Source organism: Myotis myotis, unplaced genomic scaffold (assembly GCF_014108235.1).
Source record: "Myotis myotis isolate mMyoMyo1 unplaced genomic scaffold, mMyoMyo1.p scaffold_m19_p_8, whole genome shotgun sequence".
In the NCBI taxonomy this organism is placed as follows: Eukaryota; Metazoa; Chordata; class Mammalia; order Chiroptera; family Vespertilionidae; genus Myotis; species Myotis myotis.
Window position 1 is genome coordinate 26,461,596 of NW_023416390.1, and position 18,368 is coordinate 26,479,963.

At 41.5% G+C, this 18,368-nt stretch overlaps 1 protein-coding gene and 1 long non-coding RNA gene across 10 annotated transcripts in view; one reads left to right on the forward strand and one right to left on the reverse strand.

The window, feature by feature from the left end:
- CUL3 (cullin 3) overlaps positions 1–2,158 on the reverse strand; it is a 101,358-nt gene extending 99,200 nt beyond the window's left edge. For 4 of the 9 annotated variants that reach the window (XM_036320186.1, XM_036320188.1, XM_036320178.1 and 1 more), the window contains exon 1: positions 1,681–2,155. In XM_036320186.1, the coding sequence (XP_036176079.1) occupies positions 1,681–1,746 (66 nt within the window). In that variant the 5' untranslated portion in view covers positions 1,747–2,155. Of the gene's footprint in view, positions 1–1,680 lie in introns of all 9 variants that reach the window. The other 5 variants (XM_036320182.1, XM_036320181.1, XM_036320187.1 and 2 more) reach the window with 4 other exon arrangements.
- A 450-nt stretch (positions 2,159–2,608) lies between these two features.
- LOC118661335 overlaps positions 2,609–18,368 on the forward strand; it is a 119,506-nt gene continuing 103,746 nt past the window's right edge. Inside the window, exons 1-2 of the long non-coding RNA XR_004969290.1 lie at positions 2,609–3,206; positions 3,523–3,622. This is a non-coding gene — a long non-coding RNA (uncharacterized LOC118661335). The remainder of the gene's footprint in view (positions 3,207–3,522; positions 3,623–18,368) is intronic.

An 18,368-nucleotide genomic window follows, 5' to 3' on the forward strand; every position in this document is an offset into this window, starting at 1 on the left:
TTAGCATAAGTAGATGTCAAATGTGAGCTATTCCACATTTTAGTAATAATCTGAAATAGAACTCACACTCCAAGAATAGCAAACTTTTCCTAGAAAACTTGTTGCATAAACTTATTTAAAAAACGAAATAATTCTAAATTCTGCTAAAAAGGTCAGAACTGATTAAGTAGGAAAACTAACATTACCAACAAATCATAACACTGTTTCCTTACATGGGAAAACATGCTAGTGAACTTCATTAGTGCTCTTTTGTCGGCATTTCTTACTTTGTAGTTTCTCACATTTACTTAGAAAAAACTTCAAAATTACAAAATCTCTTCAAAACATTTAATTCTCCTGCGTATATCCCACCCTGTTTACATAAAGCAGGAAGTCTCTACACATCGACATTACTGTTTATGTTATTACACTTTCATAGTCTGCATCAGATATATTGTTTCAAATTTTAAGAATTCAGAAAGGTCAAGTTCCTTGGGCGAATTTCTTACTTAAATCCGACAACTCTATTATTAATAAAGTCTTTCCTCACTGCAAACTACACTTTAGAAAAACCATGCTTTAAGAAGTGAGTACACACCTCCTCCCTTTTCCTCCTCACAGGATTATGTGTCTATGAGTCTATGAAAGGAAAAGCAAGATCGTTCTCTAGTCTTAGACCAATTACTAGTCTTTCTTGACATAGAGGTGTTACTGTAGCGACATGAGCAAGTGTGTCCAGTTTCTCTTATGCCAGTACAGTTTAAGGGCTGGCCACTGACTCTCTGAATCGGATATGACATCCAAAGTTAAACACTGTATACTCCACACCGCAAGCCTAAGATTCAAAGTAATACTAAAAAAGTTTCTAAACAGAATACATTTGCAGTCACTAACACCTATAGAGTAAAGCAACCCAGGGTGATGATTATTCATTCTTTTGGGGCTTCCCGGTCTGAGAAATAGAGAACCAACTGCCCAATTTGTTCCCGCCTGCTTCTCCTGACCCTCCTATGGGGGTGTGAGGGGGGGGGGGCAATTTCTGCACAAGAGAGTTTGTCAAGTGCTTTGAAAGCCTGTGGATCAAAGACGCTACAAATACATCTGATATTACTACTATGTTTCTATTGAGCATTCCGTGGAACCACTGTCACCGCGTTGAGGACAGGCTGATGGCATAACGCTTCCTGAGGAGGCGGAGAGAGAGCACAGTCCCCCTCATCCTCCTCAAGGTTTGGCTGGCCGTCATTGAGACTGCCGGTTGTTGTGTGAAACCACAGCGAGACCACACGTGAAAAGTTACACACGGGCCCCATACAGGGAGGACTTGGACAGTCCCCATGCCCGTGGGTGTGTGGGTCCCGGGCACCGAGCGGGGAGAGGAGAACTAGCTGTTGGGCCTACACCCCAATGATGTGGGGAGGTGCTGGGACCGGCAAAGGGGCCCCGGCCACAGCCGACTGGGCGGCTGGAGGCGCCGCTACGGGTGGGGGCGCGTCGCCGGAACGGCCCGGGAGGGCGGCAGTGCCAGTGCCGGGGGCCCCGCGCAGCCCCGTTGCCGGGAAGGCTCGCGCCCCGCGGCCGGCGGCGTGGGGGAGGGGAGGCCGGGCCTGCGGCCTGTTGGGGGAGTTCAGCCCGGGCCTCGCGTGCGGCTCTCGGCCCGGCCCCCGGCCCAGGGGTCCCGGGTGCCCAGTAGAGACTCACCGGAAAGGCCCGGATCCGCATCTTGGTGTCCTTCCGGCTGCCCGTGCCTTTGCTCAGATTCGACATGGTGCTCGTCCCCTCCCCGGCGGCGGCTGTGGGTCGCACTCCGAGGCGCCGGTGTCACATTTAAGGCGGGCGGGCAGGCGAGGGGCGACGCTGGGGGCGGCGGCGCGGCCCCCGGGCTGGGCTGGGGAGCTGGCCGGCCCCTGGGCGGCCGCGGCGGGGGCGGCAGCGACTCGGGCTCCGGCGGCCGGGGCTCAGCTGGGGGGCTGCGCTGACGCGGCTGCTCCGCGGGGTCCCCCTCACGCCCGGCTCAGCTCCCTTTATCGCGCTCCTCCGCGATGGCGGCGGCGGCGGCGACGGACAAACATCTCACTGCGCAAGCCGAACGTCCTCCTCCTTCTCCTCCTCCGCCTCAGCGAGACGAGATCCGGCCCAGAGGGTGGAGGGGGGAGGAGGGAGGGAGGAGAGCCGGAGAGTGGAGAGATTGGGGGGAGGGAGGTGGGAGGACAGAAGGAGGCGGACGGCCGCCGCGGGGGGACGCTCAGATCTCGCGAGAAGAGGGCTAGCGCGCGCGATCCCGGGCGAGGCGGGGCGAAGCCCGGGGGCGGGTGGGCCACGGGAGGAGGGGAGCCGGGGGTTGGGGAAGTGGGCGGGGCCAGCGGGGCGGGGAGGTGGGAAAGGGGCGGGGCTGAGTGCGAGAGGAGTAAGTTGTTTTTGCGATAGGGGAGAGTCGGTGCCCGGTTCTGGGCGGAGGTAGTTGCTGATTGGTGGAGCGTGGAGGGCTCCTGGTCACGTGGACCTAGTGGGCGGAGGAAGTTTGGAAGCCTCAGTTGACCGTAGTGGGCTGGGTCCTGCTGGGCTGGCGTAGGGCGGGGGCTGTGGCCCGGGTTAGGGCGGGAGGATAGTCTCTGGGAGGAGCGTGGGTGCAAGGTGGATAGCTACGTCCTAGAACTGGTTCCTATGTTTTTCTAGGGCATGTGGACTAGGGATGGGTTCTTGAGCAGAAGCCAGAAAGTTAAGAGTTTGTGCAGGAGTCACCTGAAGGGTCAGAAGTTAGGGTCCGGAATGCTTAACAAGATATTCAGATGGGATGTGCACACCCCAACTCCAGGACTGAGGGGTGGAGAGACTAATCCACAAAATTTCCTTAAACTGCAGAAGCTCCAGGGCCTCCTGAATCCCTGATGGAACCAGGACTTCTTAGTCGTAAAATTTATTTTTCTTACCATAAAATGACAACTCCTTTAATGTAGTGCAATATTTTGGTAAATGGTGTTGAGTAAGAGAGAGGATGACAGAAACCTATATTTAACCTAACAAGCATTTTTACCACTACCAAGAGTATTGAAAGTTTTGAAAAGACAAAATTACTGTCTTTGATTCAATTTGCTGCAAATTTGGATCCCCCCCCCCAATTGTAGTTAAAAGGTCTAGTTTGATTCAGCAGTCTTGAATTTTACTGTCTAATTTGCCTCTTGCGCCCAAATGATGTTATATTTGGATTTCTGATGCTGCAAACAAATGTGAGTTCCCACTAAAGTGTGTGATCTTTTCATTTTAAGTAAGAGCCTACCGTTGGAATGGGTATCAATATTTGGGATCTGGGTTTTTAATACTTAGAATTAGCATTTGGAAGCTGGGGTATGTATATATACATATATATATATTTTTTTTAATAGGTAAACTGAAATGTACTTTTCTATTTGTTTACTATAAAGTTGAATTTGCCCTAAATTAACTTAATCTTGATGACTAAATTTGAACGTATGCTTTCATCCCTTACTTGGTTGAAATGCCCCATTTGAAAATGTATTTTCTTGTTTTGTTTTTTGTTATTAGCTAATCAAAACATGAGCTTAAGAAATGAGGATGTTGCTTGAAGCAATGCCTGTGTAAACACTGAAGCTAAAAATAGGTCATCACGAACTAGATTGATAAGGTAAGATTGGGAGGGGCTCTGATTTAAATATAAGATAATATGAGTCTTGGTTAGGAGTTTATAATCTGCATGGTGAGTGAACATTCATTTGTATGATCATTAGGCTATATAAACCAATGTTTTTTATTGATTGAACTGTCAAATGGCCCAGTTTCTTTAAGAATATATGTTGTGGAGCCATGAGTTTGATTCTTAGCTCTACTGCTTTATTATGTGTCTTTTGGGGCAAGGACTTGATTGTTTGTGCCTGGAGTGCTTCATCTGTAAAATGGGGATAATAAAGCTTTCTTCTTGGGCTACTATGAAATTTAAATGATTTCATACATTTCAAAAGCCAGAGAGCAGTGCTCAACACAGAATAGCCACTCAACACCTGTTGGCTGTTTTTTTTAAATATGATTTTATTGATTTCAGAGAGAGGAAGGGAGAGGGGTGAGAGAGAAACATCAACTGACTGCCTCCTGCATGCCCCTTACTGGGGATTGAGCCTATAACACGGGCAACGTGACCAGGAATCGAACCCACAGCCTCCTGGTGAATGTGACAATGCTCAATCAAATGAGCTACACAGGCTGGGCTTATTTGTTGGCTATTATTATCATGGATAATTAAAGTCAAGATTATACTGTCTTCCTTTATTCAATATGTAAGTTTCTAAAAAAAATACTTGTATGCTTTTATAAAATGAATTTTATTTTAAATTGTGCCAGTCTTCAACACTTGGATTTCACAAAACAATAAAGCATTTTCAAAAACCTGGGGAACCAATATAGATATCTCCAACTTTATTTTGGCAAGTAAGGGTGTTAAAAAGGAATAACTAGCCCTAACCGGTTTGGCTCAGTGGATAGAGCGTCAGCCTGCAGACTGAAGGGTCCCAGGTTCGATTCAGGTCAAGGGCATGTACCTTGGTTGTGGGCACATCCCCAGTAGGGGGTGTGCAGGAGGCAGCTGATCAATGTTTCTCTCTCATCGATGTTTCTAACTCTCTATCCCTCTCCTTTCCTCTCTGTAAAAAATCAATAATATATATATATTTTAAAAAGGAATAACTAGCATAAAATAGGTCCATATTGTGTGTGTGTGTGTGTGTGTGTGTGTGTGTGTGTGTGTGTACTAGAAGCCTGGTGTACCAAATTGGTGCACCAGGGTGGGGGCAGTGTCCCTCAGCCCGGCCTGTGCCCTCTCGCAATCCGGGAACCCTTGGGTAGGGCCCCTAGGCCTGGCTGGCGATCAGGGCCTAGTGGGGCTTTCATTCCCCTGGCTGCCGGCAGATGGCCCCACCCCCGCCGCTGCTTATCATCTGTGAGGCGAAGCCCCCCACACCCCCAACACCTCTTGCCTCTCTCTGCGGGCAACAGGCATGGGATGTGATCACTTAGCTGGCCTGGGCCTCATTCTGTGGAGTGATCACTAGCCAGTCCCACACACCCGCCACAGCATCGCTGGCTGGTGACCTGGGCCTCCCTCTGTGGGGCGATTGATCGCAGGGCCCCCAGATCAATCGCCCCGCAGAGGGAGGCCCGACCACACAACCGGGGCTCCGGGATCTGTTGGGGTCCAGCCCCAGCAGGTCCAGGGGTTCTCAAAGGTGTGGACGGAGGCCGCGTTCAGTTGATCAGCATGAGGTTCTCCCGCCAGGTTCTGTAGCCAGGTTCTGTGTTTTATTGTCTTGTTACATCTGTATTTATACCAGTTGATTTTAATCCTATCAATTTCTATTCCAAAGGTTAGGGCGTTTCTTATCTCCATTCCAGGGAGTAAAGATTATGTAGCTTAAGCGTGATTGTTCATAGTTAAAGTGATTAACTACCAGCCTGGCACTTTATTCCCTCCCTAACTTAGGGGAAAAATCCCTACCTGGGGAAACAACCTTTCTCGGAGAGGTGACCTTGGTTAAAACACATAGCGCCAAGAAGGGGAGCAAACATATTAAGAACAGTATGCCATATACGCCAGGTCCCTTGAAACATATGCTGTGCAAATGTTTCTTCCTGGCAGCGATCAATTGCCGGGCAGAGGGTGGCCTGTGCCTCCCTTCTTGGGGTGATCGTGGGGGCCCCCCAATTGATCAACCCTCTGGCCCGTGGCCTGGGCCTCCCTCTTTGGGGTGATGGATCGTGGAGCCCCCCCATCGATCACCTCACAGAGGGTAGCCTAGGCCTCCTTTGTGGGGCGATCATAGGGCGATGGCGGGGCCTCCTGACCAATTGCATCACACCTGCCTTGGTTGGCCTGGCACCAGTGCATGTCATAGAGTGGTCGTCCGGAAGGTTGTCCAGATGGTCGTTCTGCTGTTTGGCAGGTCAGTTGATTTGCATATTATGCTTTTATTATTTTATATATATATAGTATTTTAACCACATAAATTGGGGGAGGTCGATTTTTGAATAAAGTACAGTTTCTTAAATTTAGCCTATGCAGAATAGTACAAAGCTGATATTTCTCATTTCACTTTGAACCATCAGGGGCCAACATTTAGTAAACCTCTACATTAAGGCATATTTCCATGTAATTGTGATGCATATAATCACCTTTTAATTTATTTGTTTTGTGCACACGGATTTTCCTATGTTGGTTTTGTTTAAGCACAATTTGACTGCATTTAAAAGAATCACTACCAACTATGTCTTCCGGTAGTTTTAACTACAAAGACCCAGAAAAACTCTTTAAAATGAATTCGTCTGCCATTGCCATTAAGAAATCTACTGCTCAGTTATTTGTTCGTTTATTTCTTCATTTATTCCAGAAGTATTTATTTAATAGCTGCTATGTATTAGGCACCAAGATGAATAAGACAGATGAGGCCTTCCATCACAGAACATAAAGTTCCTTTCACCCTTTGAAATTTGGAAGCCATAGGCCCAAGTTGGATTTGACAACAGCTGCCTAAACACTGCAATCCGGAAATCAGACATTTATTTTTCTTCCTAGGAAACCAGCATCCTCAAACTGTATGTGAAACTCGCTGAAGCAGTAGCAGACTATTCTCCTATGCCCCATGATACCCCTGACTTGCAACTAGCAAATTAACTTTCAGGATATTAGTTTTTCTGCCAACTGCCACCTGATCTAGCAGAGAAAGCAGGGCTGGAATTAGAACTCACTAGATGTTGAATGCCTGCCGGTTGGTATTCCTACTTATGCAGGCAGTGTCCTGGCACAGGAGAACAGTGGCCCTATTTCCACTTATTCATATGGAGCTGTACAGTCAAAGCTGGGAGCCCGAGTGGGCCAGCCCCTGTTCTACATCTCAGTGTGGAACTTGACATTATGCACTGTGAGAAGCCAGTGAAAAGGAATAGCCTCTTCTTGGCCATGAGTTTCTAGGTATCCAGGATACCAAGCCACTTTAATGACTGTATCAGATCTGCTTGCTGATTTGATTGTGCTGATATTGGTTATTAAAACAACTGACTCCTACCAATTCACTTACAAAGACCTCTTCAAAGGTTTTGCATAGACAAAACCTTTGGTAGGGAAAGATGTATGTTTTTCAAACTTCAAGGGAAAGATTTATAATATTACCACTTCCATGAAAGGGCTAGATTTTCTGCACTCTTACTTGTCTCCACCAGGCAACTAAGAAGTGTTGTAGGCCATTAGGTTTGTACGTATTTAGAGCAGTAGCTTTTGTATGCCCTTTGTAAGGTGACATGTTAGAGGAGTAGCCCATGGAAACATAACCACAGACAGTTACATGTATGAAAACTGTAGTATGTCTTCTCCACCCCCCTTTTCTACTTACTATTTTCCTTACATATATCATCAAGACAAGAAGCATATAAGACATAAGAACATATGAGACAAGTTACATCTTAAATTAAAGAAAAATCTTTAAATGTGTGTTATAAAAACCCATCTCAATTTTTCATCACATTGTCATGCTAAATAAAATCATCTCACTGTCAGCTCTGGAAACTTTCTTTATGGCCTGGACAGTTTTCTGTTTATTCCCCATTTTTCCAATAAATTGATATTTTAGAAAATATATATATATATATATATATATATATCTCCAACTAACCTAATTTAACAGAACATAACTCCTCAATTGAAAACTGTATGCTTTGCATCCATGTAATTTTATTTTGAAGAAAAGGAATTTCCTTTTATTGATAACAGTAACTGTATCAAGAAATCTCCAGGGAACAATTACGAATATGTATTGCTTTCATTCATGACGAGGAAAGTGCATGCTGACATAAGTCATCAGCTCTGTCTTTAAAAGAAAGTTAATTTTGGAGTTGAGATAAAGCATGGTTCCAAAGACCTATAACAGTAAATAGTCTAAATTTTATGATAGATTTAGTAATTGTGTAAATTATAAATACAACAGTCAACAAATGTAATAAAATAGCATTATCTTTAAACTTCTTCAATAAGCTAGTTGTCTTCAGTTCACTGTAAAACTGTATTCTTAGTATATCTTGAACTAGCAAAAATAAAAATCTGAGCAAAACAAAGGATTACTGGTAGAGATTCAAAATAACCTTTAAGAGACTAACAAATAAAAAAAAATTACCTGGGGGGGGGGGCAATTTCTAATCCCAAATTAATATAATAAATGATTTCTAGACATAAGTTTATTTGTAGTTACTGGTTTGAAAATCTTCTAGATCTTGAGTGGCTGGTTATTGGGCAGAAGACCCATTAGATGTGCAGATTTAAGAAAGGGACAACATGGACACCTTGTTAGGATGAAACCAACTTTATATCTAACCCAGTTAAAAAACCTTTTAAAGAATTTTCATTTCTGAGATCTTTAAACGTGATACCTCTCTGCTACTGAAATCCTTGTTGAGAAGTGCCTATCTCTATTTGAACCTTCATCTTTTGAGAAAAGTTGCTTTAGATGCTTTGATTGTGAAGGCAGCTTCACATTCTTTCATTAATTATTACAACAACATTTGTCCTTGAGGAGGGGTGCTCCTATTAACAGCCTGATCTCTTATTTTAAAGGATTTTCCCATGCGTTGGTGTTGGTGGACAGTGGTGTCTACTTCCTATCGCAATAGCCAAAGGAGCCTGATCCTTCCCCTCCACTCTACAGATCAGCCTGGGGATGTATAATGTAGAATCAGACAATTACATCCTCCCCTAGAAACGCTCGAATAGGTGACTGAAGGACACAGGGACAGTTGGTAAGCATGCAGGCAATGCCCGTGGGTGGTCTAGCCTCTTCCCACTGAATGACTATAGCTGCCATTCCTGCTCTTCAATTTTCCAGTGGTCCTTTGATTCCTGCTTGTTCTCCAATCGTTCTCCAATCCTGGTCCTCCCACCGCCCCTCATTTCTGTGACTCCAAACATGCCCTCCCCAAATTCCATTTTTGCTTAAAATAGTCAAAGTTTGTTTCCGCCATATGTCAGTCAGGGTCCTGACAGGAAACAGATGGCTCAGTCAAACTGGGAATTGGAGGCGACTTTAGTGCAGGGACTATTTACAGAAGAGTGGGCAGAGTTAGGGAGTGTGATCAGGAATAAGGAAGGATCTCAGGACTAGCTACAGCAGGGAGCCTTGCAGCACTTCTAAACTAGAAGGGCCAAGAGGAGAAGTGGCCACCAGAACCTGGATAGAGAATTCTTTCCGTAGCGAGGGGAGAGTGCTGTCTGACAGGCTGGGGTTTTAGGCGAGGACCCAAGCTACTGGCTAAGTATGGAGGCAGCCAGGGGCCAATTTACCTTGGCCTCACTCTCCTCCTACCCTCAGGGTTCTGTTCTGGTTGGTGCCTCCCAATGGACACAGGGACAGTTGTTGGACAGTTTCCAGCTAACTGGAAACCAGGAGACAAAAGAGCCCGTTGACGGAGCGCATCAAGGTCAGCCTTCCAAGACCCGGAGCAGAGTGAAAGATGGAAAATAGATCTAGAAAGGCAAACAAGGAATATCCATGTAGAGTGCTTGCAAACAAGTCTTTTGACTGATAAAGGCAAGATATACAATATTTTCTAAAAACCCCCTCATATTGTTATAGAATCTTTGCACTGTAGGAAGGTGCCCTGTTTTGGAGGTAAATGGAGGCTGATGCCCAAGGCATGTATGACAAGTGCTGTCCGTACCTGAAGGATAGAGCACCTATTTCCTTGATCAAAAATGTCAACTGCCCTCAAAGCTGTGAAGCTATGGGATTGGATTCCTCTGGGTAGTATGTAGGGCCCTTTGGCCTTATTTTTTTCCTTTGCATTAAAACCATCATAAACTAGCTGTGCTTTGCCAGTACACTAATATTTTAAACTATGAAACAATATAGCACGTGTTTAAAGGTGCTAACTTTGGAATGAGACAACCTGGGTCCTATCTGAGTTCTGTAATGTGTCAAGTGAGCCCCACTTATTCTCATGGATAAAATTAGGTTAATCATAATGCCAACATAACAAGGCCAGTGTGAGAATTAAATGAAACAATGTAGGGAAGGTATGTAGCACACCTGGCATGTAGTTTAAACTTTAGGAATATTAACAGCTATTTTATGGTTAATTTCTAATACCATTTTTTATTCATGCAGCCCCACATCATTCTATTTGCTCAATCTATTTCTCATTGCCCGGTCCCATCACCCTTTATGTGGTGGCCTCCCTGTCATCTGTATCTGGTATCTATACTTCCATCCTCTCAATCACATCATCTACCAAGCATCATTTATCTTTCTTGCAACTTTTGCTTCTCTGGACCTGTTCACTAGCTGTCTCTCATCAATAGGGGAAGATCCCAAATGACCTGTCCTCCCAGGGAGACCCAGGAGCAACAAGGCTCCTAAAAACAACTGACAAAAGGTAACAATGATGGGAACTCTGCCTGGTCTTTCAAACCAGGTCAAAATCTTCCCCAAGGTTTAAATCATTAGGACACCCTCTCTCTGTATGTTGATTAAGATTCACTTTCACCACAATTCTAGGATTAACATCTTAAATCTATTATGCTTATTTTAAGGCTAAACAATGGACTTGTAAAAATAGACACATAACTTGGCTGGCATGGCTCATTTCTTGAGTGTCAACCTGAGGTCACGGTTTGATTCCTGGTCAAGGCATATGCCTAAGTTGCAGCTTGATTCCCCAGTGTGAGGCATGCAGGAGGCAGCCAATCAATGATTCTCTTTCATCATTGATGTTTCTATCTTTCTCTTCCTCTTTGAAATCAATAAAAATATTTAAAAAATAAAAATAAACACACAAAGCACTGTCTTCCAACAGTTACTTCTCTTGATTTTTTTATACTGTGTTTTTTCTTTCCAAAACACAATTTATAAACTGGGGCTATGGACATTACATGTGGTCCAATTCCTCATTTGTGCTCCTGCATTCCTTTCCCACCACCGTGTGACTTTTGTCCAGCACAAGAGAACAGTAAAGCTGGACCTAACATCATTACAATAACAGAAAAATGAGAAGTCTCACTGTCAATGCTAAATGCATGGCAAATTAAATGTATCCTTACAATTTTGATTAAGCATATGCTGCTGTATAACCTGAAGTATTTTTTATATCTACTGATAAGAAGGCAGTTCTTCCCATAATTTTGTTCAGACTTTTAGAAGCAAAAGAAATGAACCATATGGGTCTGGTTTGATCAACTCATTCACCATTAGTTTTCGGTGAATTTAGATGGCCACCTAACATTAACCAGTGATACATGATAACAAGTGACCATGGGTAGGGATAGGGAAGAAGTACAAATTAATTGAATATAAGCAACATCACTTTTTAAAACAAGGCAGCAGACTCTCCTCTTTATCAATGCTTGCATGTAATTTGAACTCAAAGGATATTAGCAACTTTCATATGGTTGTATCAAGGCAGTCAAGTCTATGAGCAACTCAAGAAATACATGAAATTGGCCCTAGATGGTTTGGCTCAGTGGATAAAGTGTAGGCCTGTGGACTGAAGGATTCCGGGTTCAATTATGGTCAAGGGCCTATGTCTGGTTGTGGGCTCCGTCCCCAGTAGGGGGTGTGCAGGAGGCAGCCAATCAATGATTCTCTCTCATCATTGCTGTTTCTATCTCTCCCTCTCCCTCCCTCTCTGAATCAATAAAAATATATTTTAAAAAAAGAAATATGTGAAATCGAATGACTTAACAATTAAGGTTTTTGTAAATATAATGCATCTGAATCAGCTAAATTACTTTTTGCTGCAAGTAAAAGCAAACCCAACTCAAACTGGGATGAGCAATAACTAAATATATTATCTCACGTAACAAGAAGTCTAGGGTTAGTATGGGTTCCAGTGTGCAACATCAGGACTCTGGCCCAGCTTTGTGGCAACTCTTTTGGCCATGGCCTTGGCTGGTGGAAAGGTGGCTACAGTCATTCTAGGCATCACTTATAGACACAACAAAGTCTAGACAAGAGGAATAAGAGAGACACACTGTTTCTTTCTTGTGGATCTGTGTTATGAGCTAGGAAAGTATCCCCTGAAATAGTCCCAGGAGACTCTCTCATGGCTCATTGGCCAAGACTAGATTACATGTCTCTATTGACACACTCAGTGGCAAGGGGGAGTGGGCATTTTTTATACTAATCCGGGTAGAATAGATCTTGGGAGTCAACTACCACCACCTACTAGTACAGAGCACATTTGCCTCTGAAGAGATTTTACATGAGATTAAAAAGTTTGAGGGAGAATGAAGGGAAATGTGTATCTTTGTGTGTGTGTGTGTGTGTGTGTGTGTGTGTGTGTGTGCATGTGTATGTATGCATGTGTGTGTGTGTGTGTTGTGTAATAATAGGGTATTTGGCTAATGAATGGGGCATTATCTCAGGCACCAACTACATTGAAAGGATAGCTCTGGAACACAGGACAGGAGATCAAATAGAAGCACAGCAAATCCAGGGACACACAGAAAGGTACAGCTTGTTTCCAAAAGGTACCATGGGCTTGTACATTTACACAGACACCTGCACATATCTTTTAGAGGCACTGGAGAAACCTTATTCTCTGCACCCTGCTTTGATGTTGATCTATAGACATGAGTAGCCACAAGCAAATGAGAACAAGGTGGTTGGTTGCCCACATAGGACAGTTGGACAGGTGATTAAGAGGCCCCTTTTACTCTCCAAACTCTCCACTCTAAAATCAAAACAAGCAAACCAAATGCCCCAAAACACAGAGGAACCAAACTAGCTATTTGCTTAGGTGGTCAAGATAGATAGATATGGATCATGGTGTGAGAGGCCCTGCATTGTCTCTCTGAACCTCCTAGTATTCCACTCTGAGCCCCCAAACCAGCAGTTTCACTATTGAATAAAGCATCAGGCTCTGTCTAAAATCCTTTCTGAAGTTAAATGTTGTGAGAAGAAGAATACATTAAGCCACCAACACCTTGATGGTCATTATTACATCATAGTGTACCAGTAAACAAGCAAGTTTCCCAGGTGGGCAGGATCTCCAAAAAGGGAAGAGCAACTTCTTTATCATTTTGTTTGATTTCCAACAAGATAAACATAGCTATGTAAGTCACATAGAAAATAATATGACCAAGAGATTCAAACGTATCCTCCTTGAGCCACTATGTGGGGAAGAAGCCATGAACTTGAGATTCACAGGCGAGGCTGATGTGGCCCTCTGGGAGCTCCTCCTCTCCTGGCCTAGCTACTGAGGAAGGGGGGTGGGGGGTGGGGAGCGGTGTTTGGGATTTGCTTCTTCACTTCCTGGCTGTTTCCTCTCCACGTTACAATGGAAATTAACCAAGATGTCTCCCCAGAATGAAGTATGACCTTAGGTTCATTATAGACCCTCATTAATGAAGTGAGTGGGTATATGGATACTTGTATTGGGATGCTTAGCTCAGAAATGTTCATAATTGATTGATGCAAAAATGTTTATCCATCATTATGGAAACTTTCAAACTCTTGAATTACAGACATTTAGCTCCAGTCTTTGTTGTTCAGGAGGAAAGGAGACCCCCAAAGACTAAAAGAGCTGGTGTAACAAGGAAAATTCCCTTCAAAATAGAAGTTAATATTTAAGGTCAGATCTACTCTTAATTTATTACCTTTTTTGTACATTCACTAACTTCTCAAAAGGAAGACAACATCTAAAGTACAGCTTCTGAGTATTCTTACTTGGGTACAGTTTTGCAAAGGGAAGAACAGTTACCCTGAATTTAACATTTACTGCATGTCTGTTCCACAACTCAGCTTTGTTCACTTCATCTATCACCACACCTAATAACAATTTTTGTGTGTGATGGAACGTCTTTTTGTTACAGTTTATTATTTTGTGGGTTTGGATATACAAATGGATTTGTATGTATGACACCAGGATTGAATTACATCTGCCCAAATAAAACAACTGCCCAAATAAAACTTGATATGTTTTAGCTGACCTATAAAGTAGAGTTGCCCTTTGACACCAGGATTTTAAAGGCATGTCAATGCATTATGAGGTTACACCAAATATAATTGGTGACTTGATTTTGAATATTCAAGTCACCACAAGAGAGTCAATTTGGAATATTTAAATCACCCCAAATATAAAAATAAACCATAATTTTGTTGTATGTTAAGTTTTAGCTCAAACATTGATAAGGAAAGCTTGTTGAATGGATATAGAAATGAGTAGTTATGTGCTAACACAAATCTAGTGAAATGTTAATTATAGGATCTAGGTGGTGAGTCTATAGATATCCATTGCATAGTTCTTTCAACTTAATAGGTTTGAAATTTTTCAATAAAATGTTAGACAAACCATGAATGCATGGATTAAATTACTGATAGACTTCCTTTAAAAGAAGAGTCTAGGATGTGCAAGTATTATAGCAAGTCTTACGGTACGTGAACTTGATACATGAAAATGTAGAATTAACGATGATATCGATTAAAATTTATTGAATGCTGAGTATGTATGTGCCAGGGACTGTACAAAATACTTAATAAGCGTCATCTAACTTAATGCTCACAAGTATTAGTTGAAGTATGTAGTACTGTCCTAATTTTATAGGCTAGGAAAATGGATAAGAAGGTTACATAACTTGTGGGAGGGGGAAGCTGCACTAAGTGGCACAGCTGAGAGTCAAACCACCTCTGTCTGAACCTACAACCAACGTACTTAATCACCGCACTCTAGGAAAGGGAACTCTGAATTACAGACATTTACGATTATCTTGTTCAATTTCCCCACCCCTTTTTACAAATGACAGAAGGATCAATTGTACTAGAATCCCAGAATTCCTATTTGTCCAAGGCTTTTACTACTAATCGTGATGTCTCTCTAAGTACAGTGTTGTTGTTTTTACAAAATGGATTCACTATAGGATTCCTTTAAGTAACAAATTTCCATAATGCACTTTACAGTAATTTGATGTTTCTACTTGATCTATATACTTTTTTCAGGTGTAATATATGTCATAAATGATGGCACCCTGATGCTATAAACAGCATGTCCAAACATGTAACATTAAGTTGAGCTTTTGAATGCACTGGAAATGTGCTCATTTCCCTGGTGGGGAAAAATGCATGAAATTCTGAAATAAATATTATTGCATCTATTTGAGTGAAAATGCTATAATTCTGATAATTCTGGAATTCTTTTTCACAGCTCAGTTACAAACTCATGACTTTTCTGAGACTTTTAAAATTTATTTTAACAATGACTGAGTTACACAATGCTAACCACCTTTGAAAAGCATGAACTAAGGGAAGTTGAGCATTAAAAAGTTAAAAAGGACATATTTGTGTCTTTTCTTCCACTGTATCTCTCCTTTCACCCCAACTTATTTCTTATTCTAACATGGGAATGTGGCAGCATTGAAGAAATGAAGAGATCCACTAACTCTTTTCAATTTTAAGTTTTATGCGGTTGTCATCTACTCTAAGGCTATTAGTCAAATGTTTTGCAGCTTTGGAGTTGGAAGTCCTGGGTTTAACTTTTGGCTCCACCCACTTATTTTCTGAGTTATTTTTCCATCAGCTATGATAGACTTCCCTGACAGGACTACTGTGGGCATCAAAGGAAAATGTATTGACGCTTTGAAAACAAAAAGACAAAAACTAAGAACAATACAATAAACAGTCTTTAAAATTTTGTCATTTGTTTTTACTATTTTCTGTAAGGCATAACCATGTTTCCATTGTGTAATGAGACTATGAACAACTTTCTTGATTTCAGAACACACAAAAAAAATTCTCCATGGGTTTCTTGCATATCTGCACACCTTTCAAGTGAGGCACTGATTACTTTTATTACAGACTATCTATTTAAAATATTTTGTATAGATAACATCTATGAAAGACAGAGATAGTGTCTCTCTCTGGCACAAAGATCAGGCATGCTTACTGTCCAGTATAAAAGCTTTGGGTTCCCTACCCTCAAGGTTGCTCTCCCGTAACACAGTCCACTGTGTGTGCAGTTATCTGTATGGGCTCATCAGAGTTGCCCTGTAAGAAATGGGCCTTGGAAAACTGGTGCAAATGATGATTATTTAGCTACGTCTATTGCTGTGTGTAATAGAGTCTCTTGTCTCTGACCCAGAAATCTCATCTTCTATCCACCTTCATCAAACTGTGGCAGGCTAATTTGCTTGCTGGCAAGGAGAGTAAAATCTCAGACCTCTTTCATAATTCTTGAGAAGAAGTTGGGTGTAAAATGGATATAAAGATTCTTCTTTCTATGATGCCTTGAGACAATTTTTACAAAATACATGCCAGCTTTTGGGGAGAATGGGCAGTACATTGTAGTAACTAAACATTGAGACTCTGTAACGAAATTGTCTGGGTTCTAATCCTGTGTAGGGCTCTTTTTAGTTTAGGTTCCCCTAGACACAGACTCTGTGATAAGGATATGAGTGAAAACAGTTTATTTGGGAGGTGATTCCAAAAATCACCGGTAAGAGTTGAGGAAATGAGAAAGGGAAGGAAAGCCAACCAATAAATGATGAATTTTCAAGTAAGTTATGACTGTGAGTAATAAAAGTTTAGTCCTAGCTTGGGAACTCTTAGTATCCCATATAGAACACTCTGAGTTATCCTATCTGAGGGATAAGGTACCTGGGGTATTTCACATCAAATCCCATCCATCCCTGATTGAGGGATCCTGAGAGGTGGTCAGGGTTCTAGCTCTGGCCTGTCCTGAATATAGCACAAACTTGGCTGGCAGTGAGCCCTGGCAGTTGGAAGTGAGGTGTGCACTACATTGATAAGGACCAAGGGAATAAAGTTGGCACACCCACAGCCTTTGCTTTAGACATCCTCTAGCTGTATATTCTTAGGAAGTCACTCAACTTATTTATGCCCCTTGTTCTCTCATCTGTAAAATAAGAATAATAATAATAGCATTAACCATATGGGGTTGATAGAAGGATTAAAGAAAAATTCAATCTACATGAAGCATTTAAAAGAAACCATAGCATTTCCTAAGCACTTAGTAAATGTTGGCTTTTGTTATAGAAGAACATGACATTTACTGATTGATTGATATTTTGTCTTTATAATTTTTTGATATTCGGGAGGGTTGACTTCTAATTCCTTAATACCATGAAATTTTATTTTACTAAATGCCTGAAATGGTATATTCATGCTTGCCATTTATCAAGGGCCAACATTGGCTGCCTCGTGGGAAGCACCAAGAAAGATGTGTTTAAACCTTATTATTCCTATTTAAGTTTCCTTAGAGGATTTATGGGGCTAAGCACTTCTGAACTCTTTAATTTAAAGATTTACTGCTTTGTCAGAGAAACTAATTAAATCTTATTGAAGTGTCAGTAACACAGCAGCATTAGACTCAATTTTCTATTCTATTATGGGAATGAGAATATAAAAGTGTATTTTAAACTTAATTTTCTAGCATTATGTATCATTTATGTCAGACTTCTGGGAATCAGCATCATAGTAACTATGGAATTCACCAAAACAAACACTCAAGAATTTCAGTAAGCCTGTTTAAACCTTGACTAAGGTAAAATTCTACTATTAAGCTAAGCAACATGAGTAGAAAATTACAGCTTGCCAGGGAAGAGACTCATATTTATGGAAACTTTTAGAGGTGTATGGATTTGCCTATTTCCTACTCTAGTACCTTCCCTGTCCTCCATTCCTTTTTATTCTCCCCAGACAGTCCTCTTGGCTTGCTCTGAATCTCTTATTTAAAGATTTTCTTCACTTTTGCATATTTCCTGAGTCTTCATATTAATGAAATTGTCTCAAGAATTTTCTCCCCAAGTCTTTTTTCATTTTTGTAGCTGTTTATTTAGTTCACCTTTTATGTATTTAAATCTTGAGATATCTTAATGCAACATATATGTGTGTAAATGTGAATATGAAAAAACATAAGAAAATTATAATTTTTAATACGTATTTTAATGAAAGAAAGGTAACCAAAATATTCCATATTAAAACCCTGACAGTTTTAATAAGACACATTTACACTTAGCTACTTTTTCCACATTTACATAGCTTACGTTTAGATTCTATTAAATGATATTTAATTTTATTGTGGATCAAGGAGAGTTGAAAAAAATCTGTAAACTTTCTTTTCTTTTATTAGTCAATGTAAAAAAATATTTTTTGAATGTCTTACTGCCCTATAAAACTTTTTAAAGTAAAAAGTAGGATCAAGTTTCCTATAAATTTAATCCACATGTACAATGACATTATTTTTATTTCTTCATATTTCCTTACCATTTTCTTTCTCAGCTTCAATTTAATAAAATATATTGCTATAAATAAAGTGAATCAAATGTTTTTATCTTAAACATAGGATACTCATGCTACTAGGAAGGAAAAAATTAGTGAAATTCAGCACTTAAC